At 42.6% G+C, this 13,675-nt stretch overlaps 1 protein-coding gene across 3 annotated transcripts in view; it reads right to left on the reverse strand.

Annotated features, from left to right (window-relative positions):
* Window positions 1–904: 904 nt before the first annotated feature.
* pank4 (pantothenate kinase 4 (inactive)) overlaps window positions 905–13,675 on the reverse strand; it is an 82,598-nt gene continuing 69,827 nt past the window's right edge. For 2 of the 3 annotated variants that reach the window (XM_072478064.1, XM_072478063.1), the window contains 4 exons: window positions 13,398–13,502; window positions 10,437–10,537; window positions 9,582–9,650; window positions 905–6,259 (listed from right to left, as the gene is read on the reverse strand). In XM_072478064.1, coding sequence (XP_072334165.1) covers window positions 6,046–6,259; window positions 9,582–9,650; window positions 10,437–10,537; window positions 13,398–13,502 — 489 coding nt within the window. In that variant the 3' untranslated portion in view covers window positions 905–6,045. Of the gene's footprint in view, window positions 6,260–9,581; window positions 9,651–10,436; window positions 10,538–13,397; window positions 13,503–13,675 lie in introns of those variants that run through there. The other variant, XR_011935403.1, reaches the window with a different exon arrangement.

Raw genomic sequence — 13,675 nt, forward strand, 5'->3', positions numbered from 1 at the left:
ATATTCATGTCATGTTAGTGTTGATTTTAGACTTAATGCCTTAATAAAATCTTGTACAACACACTTGTACAAAGTGCAATTTTTTTGTTAAGAAGGTTAGTGTCTATCTCTTGCCAGTTTACTTGTCACTTTACCCTTGAATTTGATAGTCTTGCTTAAACAATTTTATTTATTATGAGGACTATTTATACCTTAACTTAGGAGAGGGCCAGCACGGTGGCGCTATTGCTGCCTCATCGCATCGAGGACCCGGGTTTGATCCCGACCTGCATCACTGTGTGGAGTTTGCACATTCGCCCATTGTCTGCGTGGATCTCACCCTCACAACATAAAGATGTGCAGGGTAGGTGAATGGGACACGCTAAATTGCCCCTTAATTGGGAAAAAAAGAATTGGACACTTTAAATTTTTTAAAAATGTAGGAGAGATTTTCTTTTAAAGAAAGGATGTTCATTTCTAGGGCGAGCATGACAAAACATAATACGAGTAGACTTTCTGCAAATTGCTGAGAGTTTGAAGTGAGAGTTTAATATAGACAGGGAGAAAGTAAATAAGCTGAAGCAAAACATGAACAAAAAAAACTTGTACATTGGCTATTCATGTGCTTTTCTCTGCTAAAATCTATTTGAGGTAGTCCACGCAAGTGTGAAAATGGCCTGGGATTAATGAATTCCAAGTGAAGGGGGCAGAGTTTACATACAAATGAAAGGAAAATATGCCCAATCCATCCATTCTATCCCACATGAATGCAATATCTTATGCATCATAATATATACTTTCCACACCTTCCAAAACTATGTGATCTCCTGGAAGAGAAGATCTAGATAAAAACCCAGTCCATTTATACATTTAGCATATTTTCAAATCAGGGTGCAGGCAAAAAAGAAAATCACATAACAAAATACTCCTTCCAAAATAATCTATATTTAATCTATACACATGGTGAAATCTAGTTGATCACATAAAATACAGCAAGGTTTTTCCCTTTCCAATCCATTCCCTTGGCTCGTGTGCTCCCAGCAACACAATGTCACGCTGTTTGTGCAGTGTGGTCTGGGCCAATCCAGGAGAGCTTTGACCACTTTTATTTATGACTCGTATTACAGTCAAACACAATATAAAATTGTCATTGTAAATATAAATCCACTCTTCCAAATCAGAATATAACCTTCTTGTTAGTGCTGCCCTGAGGTTGGCAGAAGTGACCATAGTATGTTACGCGATCTGAACTCTCTGACATAAGGGGTTAACTGCACCATGCTGTGTGCTACCCGTTACCCTGGCCACATTACTGCAGCAAGATGTCCAAATTCTTCTCTGATAATTTACACGCACAGTATGTGCACATACATCTGCTGCCTGGCTTGTGGATGAAATATCAACAAAAATACCTTAATTTCAACACATGATGTAACATAGATGACCACAATAAATAACAGTGAATCTGGGAGAGTGGTGCAATATTGCTATATGTTTCATGGTTGCATTTACAGTGCCTCCCTCATTGACTGATGCACAACACTGATAAATATGGTAGAACTCCTCCCTCCCCGTCACCTCACCCCATAACCTTTTGCGCATTCAGTTGGTTTCATTCATTTTTAACTGCCATCAAAACAGGACTCTGCATCGACGAGGACTGCTGGCTCAACCAGGAGGGGTGACCTGATCAGCAACAGCAAAGGGCTGCAGGGTCTGACGAGCTAGTATCCGGGGAGATCGGTAACCTGGATCAATTTTCAATTAATGCTCCAAGTTTAAAATTAGCACCATCGCCGCCCCCCCCTCCCCCGAAAACCTCACTTGACAACTAAAGGAGGTTTTCATAATAGTAGAGTAATGGTAGTACTATTTCTGCAGTTCCTTATTAAGATTAAGTGGTATAGCTCAATACAGCTTGTTCCAACCCATAGCCTACTGAGCCAGAGAAACTGATTATAATTATTAAGTAGTTTGAAAATTAAACAACATACAATAGATCTATACCTCTCAGCCATAAAGTCAAATTTATATTACATCCATATGGCCAGGCTGGGATTTTTAACGAACTACTCAAATATAAATCAAATTGATGGCTGGTTATATTTAATGGAGTATCGCAATTGCTCATTACAACTGTCCGCTTCGCTCAGTAGATAGCACTCACAGGGTTGAATCCCTTTACAGACTTGGATAGTGAAATACTGAGGGATTGTGAAACTATTGGAAATACAGCCTTTCAGCACAAGGCATTAAGCCAAGGTCATGAGTTCTTTCTCAAATGCAAGTTAAAGATCCCCTAGCACTATTCTAAGCGAAGGGAATGCTCTTGGTGTCCTATTCAACATTCCCCCCTCAAACCGGACGAATCATTCATTCAACTGTTGACTGTGGGACCGGACTGTGTGGAAATTGGCAGCTGTTTAGTACGTTTCTTTTAAAGCACTTTGACATGTACTTGCATAAATTTAGTTTTTTTTCTCCTCTAATGACAAAGATTCCTCTATTTAGGCCTTCAATACAATGAAATCTTTCAACCCATCTTAATTCATCCATCCAGAAAGGCTCCTTCGCTCCAACTCGCGGCACCCAATAGCTTCTTAAATGATTAGTGTCCCCATCAGCCTACCTGACAGCCATTTTTAGTGTGAAGAACCTCCTGATCTTCATTCTGTTACCTTTTGCCAGCTTGAACCTGTCCTACCGCCACGATTCAATTTGGAGGAGTGCTGCCGATGCAGCATTTACTATCTCTTAAACCACGCTGAGAAACTCACATTGCTTCCTGAAGACAGCTACCTGGCTCAAGAGACCAAAGCAATAATTAATTGGGGTCAATCGTCCCTCTAAAGTGTGTGTGTACTGCCTTGCAGTGATCATGAAAATAGCGCGTAGGACACTCACAAATTGCCCCTTTCAAGGCACCACATATGCACAACAGTGGCTCTGCAAAAGGTACCGCACACTGAAATAAACAAATCATAACACAAAGAAAATTGACTGGGATAGTTGGTTGGGGCTTGAAGAAAGAAACTGAGTGGATATTGGCACCCACCATTGTGTCAACCAATGAGTTGGTGCAGTCAGAACTTGTGCTTGGAATTCACATAAGTCTCCAAACTCTCCTCGGAAACTACAGAAAGGATGTTTCTCCAGCTAAGTGGAGGATAATTACAAAACAAATTGTGCGTAAAATCAACCCAATTACTTTGTGACCTCCAGGTATGACTGATAGGGAAATTACAATAACACCTCCTTTCTGGCCACAGCTTCTGTTGCCACTGTATCCAGCCAATATGAATAGCACACGACTATCTTAGCAAGTCAAGATGTTCGTTTTCAATTAAAACAGCATGATTAAACTAGTTTTTCCACTTAACTTAAAAAAAAGACACTTCAGTGGTTTGATTGTGCCAGTTGCATCTCTTGGCCACAGAGATAAGGAAGAGTTCAGGTTTGACCTATGCTGAGTGAGCCGATCACAGCCAGAGGGGCAATATAAGCTGAACAACTGGTCAAAGCTCCCCGGAACCGGGAGTGGGGGGGAAAGTCACCCAGGGTTCTTGCTCATAATTGCTGCCTGGCGACTCCCATTGGAAAATTGCCTGTGTGCACAAACATCAGGGAACAGGACCAAGTTTGTCTGCGGCATGGTCAGTGTGGGGAGAGGCACATTGTTCACCTGTTGGAAGTGCTGCTGATGCATGTGGCACTGTAAAAGGCAACAAGTTTGCTATTTTAATAATAGCAATAGCATGAGAATTGATGCTAAAAATCTACTCCATGACCCTTTAACAATCATTCCTGTGATCATCTGAGTAATACTGTCAGGACGTAGTGAAAGCTTGCACAATTACTAGCATTCTGCTGTTACAGCAGAAGATCTCACATTTTCAATTCAGTAAACAAATGTCAGTTTCACTTCCTTCCAGTCTCCCCTCCTGAAGTCCACACTTGCTGCCATTGCTTGTGTACAGACCGAAGGCGTGGTGGAAGCAAATTCATTAGCCATTTTCCTGGGGAATTGGGTAAAAACCTGAAAACAAATGCTGGGCTTTGGAAACAAATGCAGGGGAATGGGACTAAGAGTTGGCTTGGATGATTCCATGGCATCCCAGTCACAAAGATAGAAACATTCTGCCGTAGTGAGGCATGCAATGATTAGCCGTGATCAATATCAGTTAGCGAGCTTGGGGGAGAAATACTATACAAAATGTACTTCCAGGCTACATCTAAATGAGCAGCTTTCAAAACCACAGAGGCAGGAACAGATCAAGTTGAACATCCCTCAGAAGCAGATACACCAAATTAGGATTACAGTGCTGAGGGCAAAGGTCAGCTGTGGTGACTAATATTACCAACTGACAATCAGCACCCATGGGTCACAAGTCTTCAACAGGGTGTTGGAGAAGGGAGGACAGGCAAACTTTGACCATAACAGTTCAAAAAAATAGCAATTTTTAAGCTCCCCGTCTTTCCTGACCATACAAACGCGTACAGGGGTACAGGTAAACATGGACTGACAATCACCCAGGTGCTGGTCCCTATATGGTCAGTTTGCATGCAAGTCTAGGCAATAAGTGTTAGTGAGCCCTTTTAACTCTGAGGTTATTTTAAATTCGACCTCCGTGCGTTGCATCAGCTACCAATTAAAATAAATCATGGCTATTTACCGGACCATAACCTTCATATTGAAGGCCTCAACCAGAACTCCTGTCCCCATTTCCCTGAGCTCTTGATCCCCCCCTCCCTCGAGCACCTGTCCATCTCACCGACCCACAAACTATCTCAAGTAACTTTACACTTGTGACCTGGTCTTGGGACTGTATCTTTTCCCATTGATTTTATACCCCGATATAAGGAGATGCCAAAGCTGCACAATTTATGAACACAGCAGTGCTTGCTTTGAAATATATGGGACAGCACAAAAAATGTAACACTTGTAACCTGATAAGCCTTTTAGAATAGCACATTGCTCGCACCCCCAAAGCAAGAAAAATACATACAACACTGAAATCTCCGAGTAGATGATCAATCCTGCAAATAGCAGATGTCAGGCTCAGCTCACGCACGCTGCAGTTCAAAACAGGTTTTGGTTTGAAAACCTGGGTTCAAGCCCAAAGACGCGAGGACCAAATCAAGGCTGACACTGACGAGACCTGGTACTGAGGGAGTTCTGTACTGTGAGAGGTGCTGCCTCTCAGGTGGGACATCAGACTGCGGCCTTGTTTTTTTCTCTTGTGCTATTTCAAAGCACAGGGGAGCATTCCTCAGTAACACGATCAATATTTATCCCTCAACAGCACTAAAATAAACTATCTGGTCAGAATCTCACTGCTGTTTGTGGAAGCTTGTGTGCAAATTGGCTGATGTGTTTTCCTACATTACAACAGTGACTACATTTCAACAGTAGTTCATTGGTCGTAATGTTATACAATGACAGACCTGTACCCACCAATACTGTACCCAAAGTGCTAGAGTGACAGAACAATACCCACCAGTACTTATACCCCTACTGCTATATTGGGACAAGCCTTTGCCCACTAGATTTATATATGGTGTTATTATAGCTACAATTGTTCTTTTCAAACATGATTCAAGGTTTGAGGCACCTTTATAATTGTGCTGCTGACTTGTTACTTACAGTTCCAAGTGGGTACAGGATAAAAATCTCCCCTATGCACCATTACACTTTATTGGGACCCTAATGGCAACACTAGCATCTGCAAACCACATTATCCTTTAGCTGAATTTCTTCAAGGGAAAAGCTTGTGAAAGGGATAATATTTCACCTGATTGTCGAGTGACAAAAAGCAAAACAATGTTTGTTTCCACAAATACTGTGTCTATACAATAAACATTTGTTTAAAACAAGGATATGGTTGCTGTACATATATAATATATATTATTGCTTCTGACACAAAAGCTTTACTGATCCATATTGACGTTTTTTTTTCAAACTGCAATTATATAGTCACAGAAAAAAAAAATACAATTACATTCCACAGGGTACACCCCAGAGCCAGTGCAATGTCAAGTCCTTCCTCAGCAAGGTAATCCTCACTTTCACTTTGGCGGCATCTCATATTTAAAAACCACGCTGAAGATTCTCCCGCCAAGCCGCTCTGCCAACCAGGCATTCTTGATGACTGCAAGCTTGAGGCTTTCGCAACGTAATGCAGCGTAATAGTTCGTGTGAATAGCTCGACCCATGCCTTCAATAATCACCAGGTCAGTCTTCCTTTCCCAGACTACCGTCGCCAATCCTTTGTCCAATCGACTGAGAGAGAAAAAGAGACATTAAAGACGGCCATTAGCCTTTACTCCCAAGGCTGACCTTGTGGTTGGGACGGTTAGCTGCTGTGAGTGGGAGAGTTCAGTGTTAGAGTTCGGTTTAGCCTACTGCCATCAACTGCAGAAGAGTCATGGATTGAAAATGGGGCTGTCGAGCCTGGTGAAGGTTCATCCTCCGTTATCTAGATACTCTCATAGAATTTACAGTGCAGAAAGAGGCCATTCGGCCCATCGAGTCTGCACCGGCCCTTACAAAGGGCACCCTACTCAAGGCCACGTCACTACCCTAATCCCTGTAACCCAATAACTCCCACTTAACCTTTTTGGACACTAAGGGCGATTTAGCATGGCCAATCCAACTAACCCGTACATCTTTGGACTTGAAACTGGAGCATCCGGAGGAAACCCACGCAGACACGGGGAGAACGTGCAGACTTCGCACGGACAGTGACCCAAGCCGGGAATCGAACCTGGGACCCTGGCGCTGTGAAGCAACAGTGCTAACCACTGTGCTACCGTGCTGTCCCGATTCAAGGTTTGAAGGCACCATCATATCAATATGTAACAAAACTGGAGGGAATCTCTATCAGACTCATCCATGCTCAGCCGATCCATTAATCAATGAGACTTCACACTCCAGCCTCCTCCACTGACAGTAATGCTCATCCTCACCACAGCATCAGCTACATTCTGAATTCCTTTCGTATTCCAAACAACCGAGAAAATAAGTTATTTTGGATTTCTCTTTTAACTGTATTTTTCACCAATTAAATTGCACCCACTGATGCCACGACCTCAGTCAGGTGTCCCCACTTAACCAACACCTTTCTAAAACAGACTATAAGACTCTCTAATCTTTCACAACCTGTGCCTCTTCACACTGGGGGTTGCATGTGGGATGTGGCAGGTGTAGAGGGGGGTGGGGGCTGATTGCCTTTATCTGCATCTTCTCCACAGCGTGCTTGTTTTCTTGTGCTGTGTAAACCAGACCTGAACACAATACGTGGCACAGTTTTTGTCAGTTGTTCGCTGTCAGGGTGGCTCAGTTGGTAAACACGGTTACCCGACTGAGAAGTTTGCGAGTTCAAGTCCCTCTCCGGGGCTGGAGCACAACAGTGAAGTACTGTTGTCTTTCGGTTAAAACAAGGGCCCGTCTGTTTAGCCCAACATAAAAGGTCCTATTTCAGGATTTGAAAAGGGCAGGGAGTTCTCCTTGTGTCCAGACTAACGTTCTCCGCTCAGTCCGCACCATCACCAAAAACAAAATAATTGGCAATTTGTCTCATTTTCTGATTGAGAGACTTTGCTGGGCATAATTTGACAATTTACAGGGATAACCTGCGAATAACAGCAACCACACCGTGCAATAACAAGCAGAGCACTATGCAACATCCTAAAAATGTTACGGTGGTGCCTCAAAATGTTATGGTGGTGCGCTTTCTTGTTGTAAACCCGTAGCATCACGTCTGTGTATTCTGCTGCTCAGGACATAAACCGTACCATTCTCTTAGCTTATAAAACAGTGCTGCAGGAAAAAAAATTGCACTTGGTGTGATCACCTACATCATTAACACCAGAGACAGGCTCATGCCCTTCGGCATTCGACTCAAACGCCAAGTCATTTAATCAAAGTCAAAAGCAAAATGAAAAATTTTACAGTTCAATTTGTTCAGTTCAGCTGGACAAAGTGTGAAGATGGTAAATGCAAGTTCAGTGTTTTGGTAATAATATTTCTAAAGTTCACTTAAATCATAGGTGATGGGATGGTCAGATATGGGTACACACTCACAACCGGGTGTCTGGTCAGTTCCAAACTCCTTCAAGCTGACACAGAGAGCTGCTGATTGGGTGCAAGCTGTTTATTTTCCCCTTGCAAAAATGTTTTTAAATCCATGCAAGAGAAAATGCAAACAACAATCGTCCCTTCTCTCTCTCCCCTCCCAGCAGTTTTTGGCAGATTTACTCAACAATTTACTCAGCCCGTGTGAGCAAGAGCATAGCAGTAGAAAGTTTTTAAAAGGGCAACAACTCTCCAATGGTTCAGTTGCTACAGGCAACTTGGCCACACAGACCAGAACGCTCAGAAATTATTGCCAGACAGCTGACCTCAACTCGGTCTGCATTCTCGATCCTACAACTGGGACAGCAGTCCTGGATTATTATGAAGGAAAAATAAATAAGCCAGTGTTCAGTTTCTAATTATGCTTTCACCTCTGCGTGTGAGACACAAAAATATGAGAGAGAAAGAGAAAGAGAATGAGCGGACTAGAAAGAGAGGGAAGAAAAGGAAAGCAAAAGTTTCAAGGTTAGTGTGAGAGAGAGAGAGAGAGAGAGATAGGCTGACATGGACAGTAATGGAGAGCAGATGGCATCAAGGAACTGTGTACCAGAGCGAGAATCAAATAGAACAAGGTCTATAAGTTTGTTCTTCCATTGCACCATTACAATAAAATGTCCATAAAGCAGTTCACAGAGCCAAAAATAACCAGGCATTGAACAGCAGTAAGGAGAAAGGGAAGGAGTGACTGAAATCATGGTTGGGAAGCAGGTTTAAAAGGAGGCTTGTGAAGAAGGGCTTGGGGATAACAGAAAATAGTTAATTAAATAAAAGTTATTCTGTTAGCTGAACGGATGGTCTGTGATGCGGAGCGACGCCAACAGCGCAGGTTCAATTCACATTGACATTTTTTTTTTTTTTTTTTTAAAGAGTATCCAATTTTTTTTTCTCCAATTAAGGGACAATTTAGCGAGACCAGTCCACCTAACCTACAAATCTTTGGGTTTGGGGGGGGGGGGGGGTGGGGGGTGAAACCCACGCAGACACGGGGAGAGTGTGCAAACTCCAGACGGTCAGTGACCCAGGGCTGAGATTCGAACTCGGGTCCTCAGCACCGTGAGGCAGCAGTGCTAACCACTGGGCCACGTGCCGCCCTTTCAATTCACATTCTCGTGGAGGTTATTCATTAAAGAAATTTTTTTTTTTTTAAAGGGGCAATTTAGTGTGGCCAATCCACCTGCCCTGCACATCTTTAGATTGTGATGGTGAAACCCCCGCAGACACGGGGAGAACGTGCAAACTCCACACTGACAGTGACCTGGGACCAGGATCGAATCGTGCCACCCTCCAGCTGAGGTTATTCATGGAGGCCCCGCCTTGCCAACCTTGCCTGAGGTATGGTGACTCTCAGGCTAATTCACCACCAGTCAGCTCTCAAATGGGAGATCAGCCTATGGTCCTCTGGGGCTGAGGCGACATTTACATTTTTACATTTTAAAAGATGGGCAAAAAAAAAAAAAAAACACCTTACCTCAGATCCAGACAAGGTGAACTGGAACCACTTTGAACTAACAATAATTTATCTTCTTGTAAAGCTGTTCTGTAAGGAGGAATGGGGGCAGAGATAAGCAGCTCAATCATTACAACAGACTCACAAAAGACTGCAAAAGGATCAAGGATGGTCTAACAACAGCACAAAAAGATCTTAAAGGCATAGGTATTGAATTTCTGCATGAATCTCCTAGCTTAATTTCAGTAAAAAAACCGAAGCAGTGTAAAGTAACATTTTTAGCCATTGCTCTGGGGTCCCTGCCAATTTCAATCTGCGAAATGTGGCAGGTATTCCAGCCCTAGTGTTTAAACACAACACTATGATTGGACAGGAAATCTTCTGTTCACCTCTACTCCCCTCCATCCACTAAAAGTGCATTCATGATGAGGTACAATTCCAGAAGGACAAGGCCTTCTTCAGGTCTGAGCCCAGATGATGTGTGCAACAGGAGGCAACTCGACAGTGGTGGGTGCCACAGTTGAAGCCGGTCTTGTCCTCACTTTCCAGGCAAGAGTCAATCAGCCATGTTACTGGAATGACTGTAGTTCAGACCACGTAACTAGCAGACGGTGCTTACCAGCTGCTCTCTTTCCAGGATACACAGAATCATGTAACACAGAAAGGGGCCATTTGGCCCACCGTCCTGTATCAGCTCTTTGAAAGAGATACCCAGATTAGGCGCACTCTTTCTTAGTAGTTCTGCAATTTCACTCAAATGCTATAAAGAAAATTGAAAAGGTAAGTGCCAATTTTATCAGTATTCCTTCAGCCACAAGTCAGTCTTCTCCCTAAGCCAAAGGCAGCACTAGTCAATGCAACTGTCAAGTTGCTTACCTGATAACTGAATCCATTGCTGCAATCCTCTCTGTAACTATTGCCAACTCACTGCAGGTAACATCATTTAGTGCTGGTCCTGAGTTACTGGCTAAAATGACCTGCATTTGAAGACAATCATGTCAGGCAGGCTTAAGAGTAAAACAGGTCCACTAAAGTACTGTTTAGACATGTTTTGCAAAAGCCAATATAAGTGATGCCTGACTCAGAAGCTCCCTTCATCACATTAAACCATTTAGTAATGATGCAGCAGGTGTAGCATGTTACCAAAGTGTAACGCCACTGAATGGCAACTTACCTTTTGGTACATTTGACTACACTTGGGAGTTGGAATGGGGAGTGGAAGAGGAGGTCAGACACAGCGGGAGGTAATCAGACATCAGCAAAATGGCATGGTCACGATAAAACAGTTTGGCACAATTGCTGGCAGGCATGGTCAGCCTTGGCACAGGCAGCACCAGCTCAGAAGATGGTCGATGTATCGCAAAAGTACATATATTTTGTAAATGATTTACTCCCTCCAAAACATTGCATTTCCATTTTGGTTGGCACAGTGAGGTGCTATACACCACGCAAAAATAGCATTTACGGACCAGCTGGAGGTAGCCAGAGAATTTTAAAAGGTATTTAGTCTGTAGATTTATGTGCATTTCCATTGAAAGTCTTGAGGGCAGCACAGACATTCCTGCAAGTGTCACACTTGCTTCCCGTAACACTTTCCTGTCACACTTGCTGACAAACTAGTCATCAAGCAGTGCATCCTCTGATTCAGCAAACAACATCACACCCAAGGCAGCCAAACACACAGCCAGACACAATCTTGTGTTAAGGTTTGAGGTATTAAATAGCTCTCAATTGTTGAACATACAGATAAATCTCGCGGCCTTGTTCCCAATCTGGAGTCTACAGAGTGTCGTAAAATTAAGTTGCCAGTCTTATCCAGCCACTTAAAACCACTGTTCACAAGTACACCCTGTTGTAAATGCAACTGCTTGTGAAGATTTCATTCACCTGAGAAATTAAGTTTCAAGTCAATTACTTTTTTTTTTAAAGTTGCTTAAAATTTATAAAATACTGACATTCAGTGTATGACAGACTGGTGCTAGACTCTAGGCATCTTTTAAAATGTTGAAGTTATAAAGTCATTTTCTGCTTCAAAAGCTTTGCAACCTTATGGAAGATTAAGGCCATATTACATGAAATGAAATGAAAATGAAAATCGCTTATTGTCACGAATAGGCTTCAATGAAGTTACTGTGAAAAGCCCCTAGTCGCCACATTCCGGCGCCTGTTCGGGGAGGCTTTCATTTCATTTTAATACACAATATGGAAGGGGACTCCTCACTCACAGGTCAATATGGAAAGGGGCTGCGCATACACAGAACATTATGAGGGGGGTTGGGGGAAGGAAGAGTTTGTTCACTTACGCACAACACGCTTTTAAAGACTTGGCAACAGTAGTATACGAGATTGAGCAGAAACAATTCTTGTTCACAATTATAAGCGACCTCCCTCAGGAGAGGAACACACAGTCAACCCAATATCCACCTACTCCACATACTATTAGCAACTGGTCTTGCAGGAGCATGTGAGCAAGGCGTTCACATAGAAAATAGTGTGTTGCATTATACATCCTCCTAACTGATGATAGCACAGAAGTAAAACAACTCCAAAATATTTGTCAACATACACACAAAGCAGATTTCTGTAAGTTAGAAGTTGGCACAGTCCAATATTGTTGAGCCACAATGTAGCATACAAACAGCACACATTCAAATGATTCTTCACCCTACTTCAGTACAAAATAAAAGTAACTGCTCAGATATATCAGTGTTCGAACACATCACATGTAACGTTTGTTTATTTTTTATTTTTGACAATCGGGGTCAGAAATTACCTGAAGCTTTTTTTTTCAAAGCAAAAAGAAACAAGAATTTTGGCAAATTAGGAAACTAGGATGAATTGCTTCCCGTTAAAACAAAACTGAAATGAATCTCGGTCCTTCAATTTTGGCAGCAGAGTTAATCTGAGCAATAACGAGTACTGTTGCAGTTCTTGTTAGATTAAAGGTACATCTCACAAATGGACCTCGTTTGCGGATAATTGAACATTTCTAGTGGATGTCCCACTTTAGAACTGGTTTACATGCCGGTGGAATATAAATAATGAGAATCCACTCTGAATACAGAACCCATAATCTAATAAGAATAAAGCACTTGCGGCAGGGAATGTTCCTACTTTCAATAATTTTATTGACCCAATTTCACCCCCACGCATGTTTACCCAGGTTTTAGCCAATTATTACCCATCTAGAGACTAATGTCGGGACGGTGGGAGTGGGGCGACATCATGTTGAGCCAACGACAAAGTTAGCAACATGGGGCACTGATAAAAGGGCTGGAATCTGGCCACTTCCAACCACCCAACTGCAGTGCGAGGTAGAATGAGGACCAATTTGGTCAATAGAAAATAATCTACCTTCTTCCCGATTCTCAGCCCATCACCCTAACCTTTTCCAAAGATGCGGCAGAATGTAAGCTGCTCTCTAGAGTCTTGCCCGCATGGACCTTTGCTACAAACGAGTCTATAGCCCGATTGTCAGCTTCGCAATTCCGACAGTCATTGAGAGTCGAGCCTTGTCCTGTCCTCTGACACACCGCCAAGCAGTTGTCATCAATTAATGATGGGAAACCAATCTGCCCCCTCATTATCTCAGTGCCATAGAGCTCAACAGCTGTGCCTGCTACTGCCACCCTGACTGTCACCAACTAACTCAGCAGAGTTCAGATATTGAACACTAATGTGGCTCCGATGCTAACTAGGCAGAAGATTTACCATTAAAACCATCTGGGACAGCCCAAGAAAGGTAATCAGGGGAGTGAGAATTTTTTTAAACATGGAATAATCACGTCTTTTTGCTCACTATTTCTCAATCAGACAGAACAAAATGCAATACTTTACCTCTGTGCCTTTGGACAGCAGCTCCCTGACAAATGGGAAAACTCCAAGAATTATGTCTATCCCACTATTATCTACGAAAAATAAGGCACATTTGTGAGGAGGACCCTGCAAGAGAAAGCCAGTACGGTTTGGTATTTGATCACTGAGTATTTCTTGCCTCTGCTTTTTAATCTCTAATCATAAAGATATGTAGATATCTATAAGAATTAGACATAGAATTTCTTGCTAACCGATTACGGATTATATTTCAGTAAAACAACGGTACTAACAGACGTTAA

Source organism: Scyliorhinus torazame, chromosome 16, assembly GCF_047496885.1.
Source record: "Scyliorhinus torazame isolate Kashiwa2021f chromosome 16, sScyTor2.1, whole genome shotgun sequence".
Classification (NCBI taxonomy): Eukaryota; Metazoa; Chordata; class Chondrichthyes; order Carcharhiniformes; family Scyliorhinidae; genus Scyliorhinus; species Scyliorhinus torazame.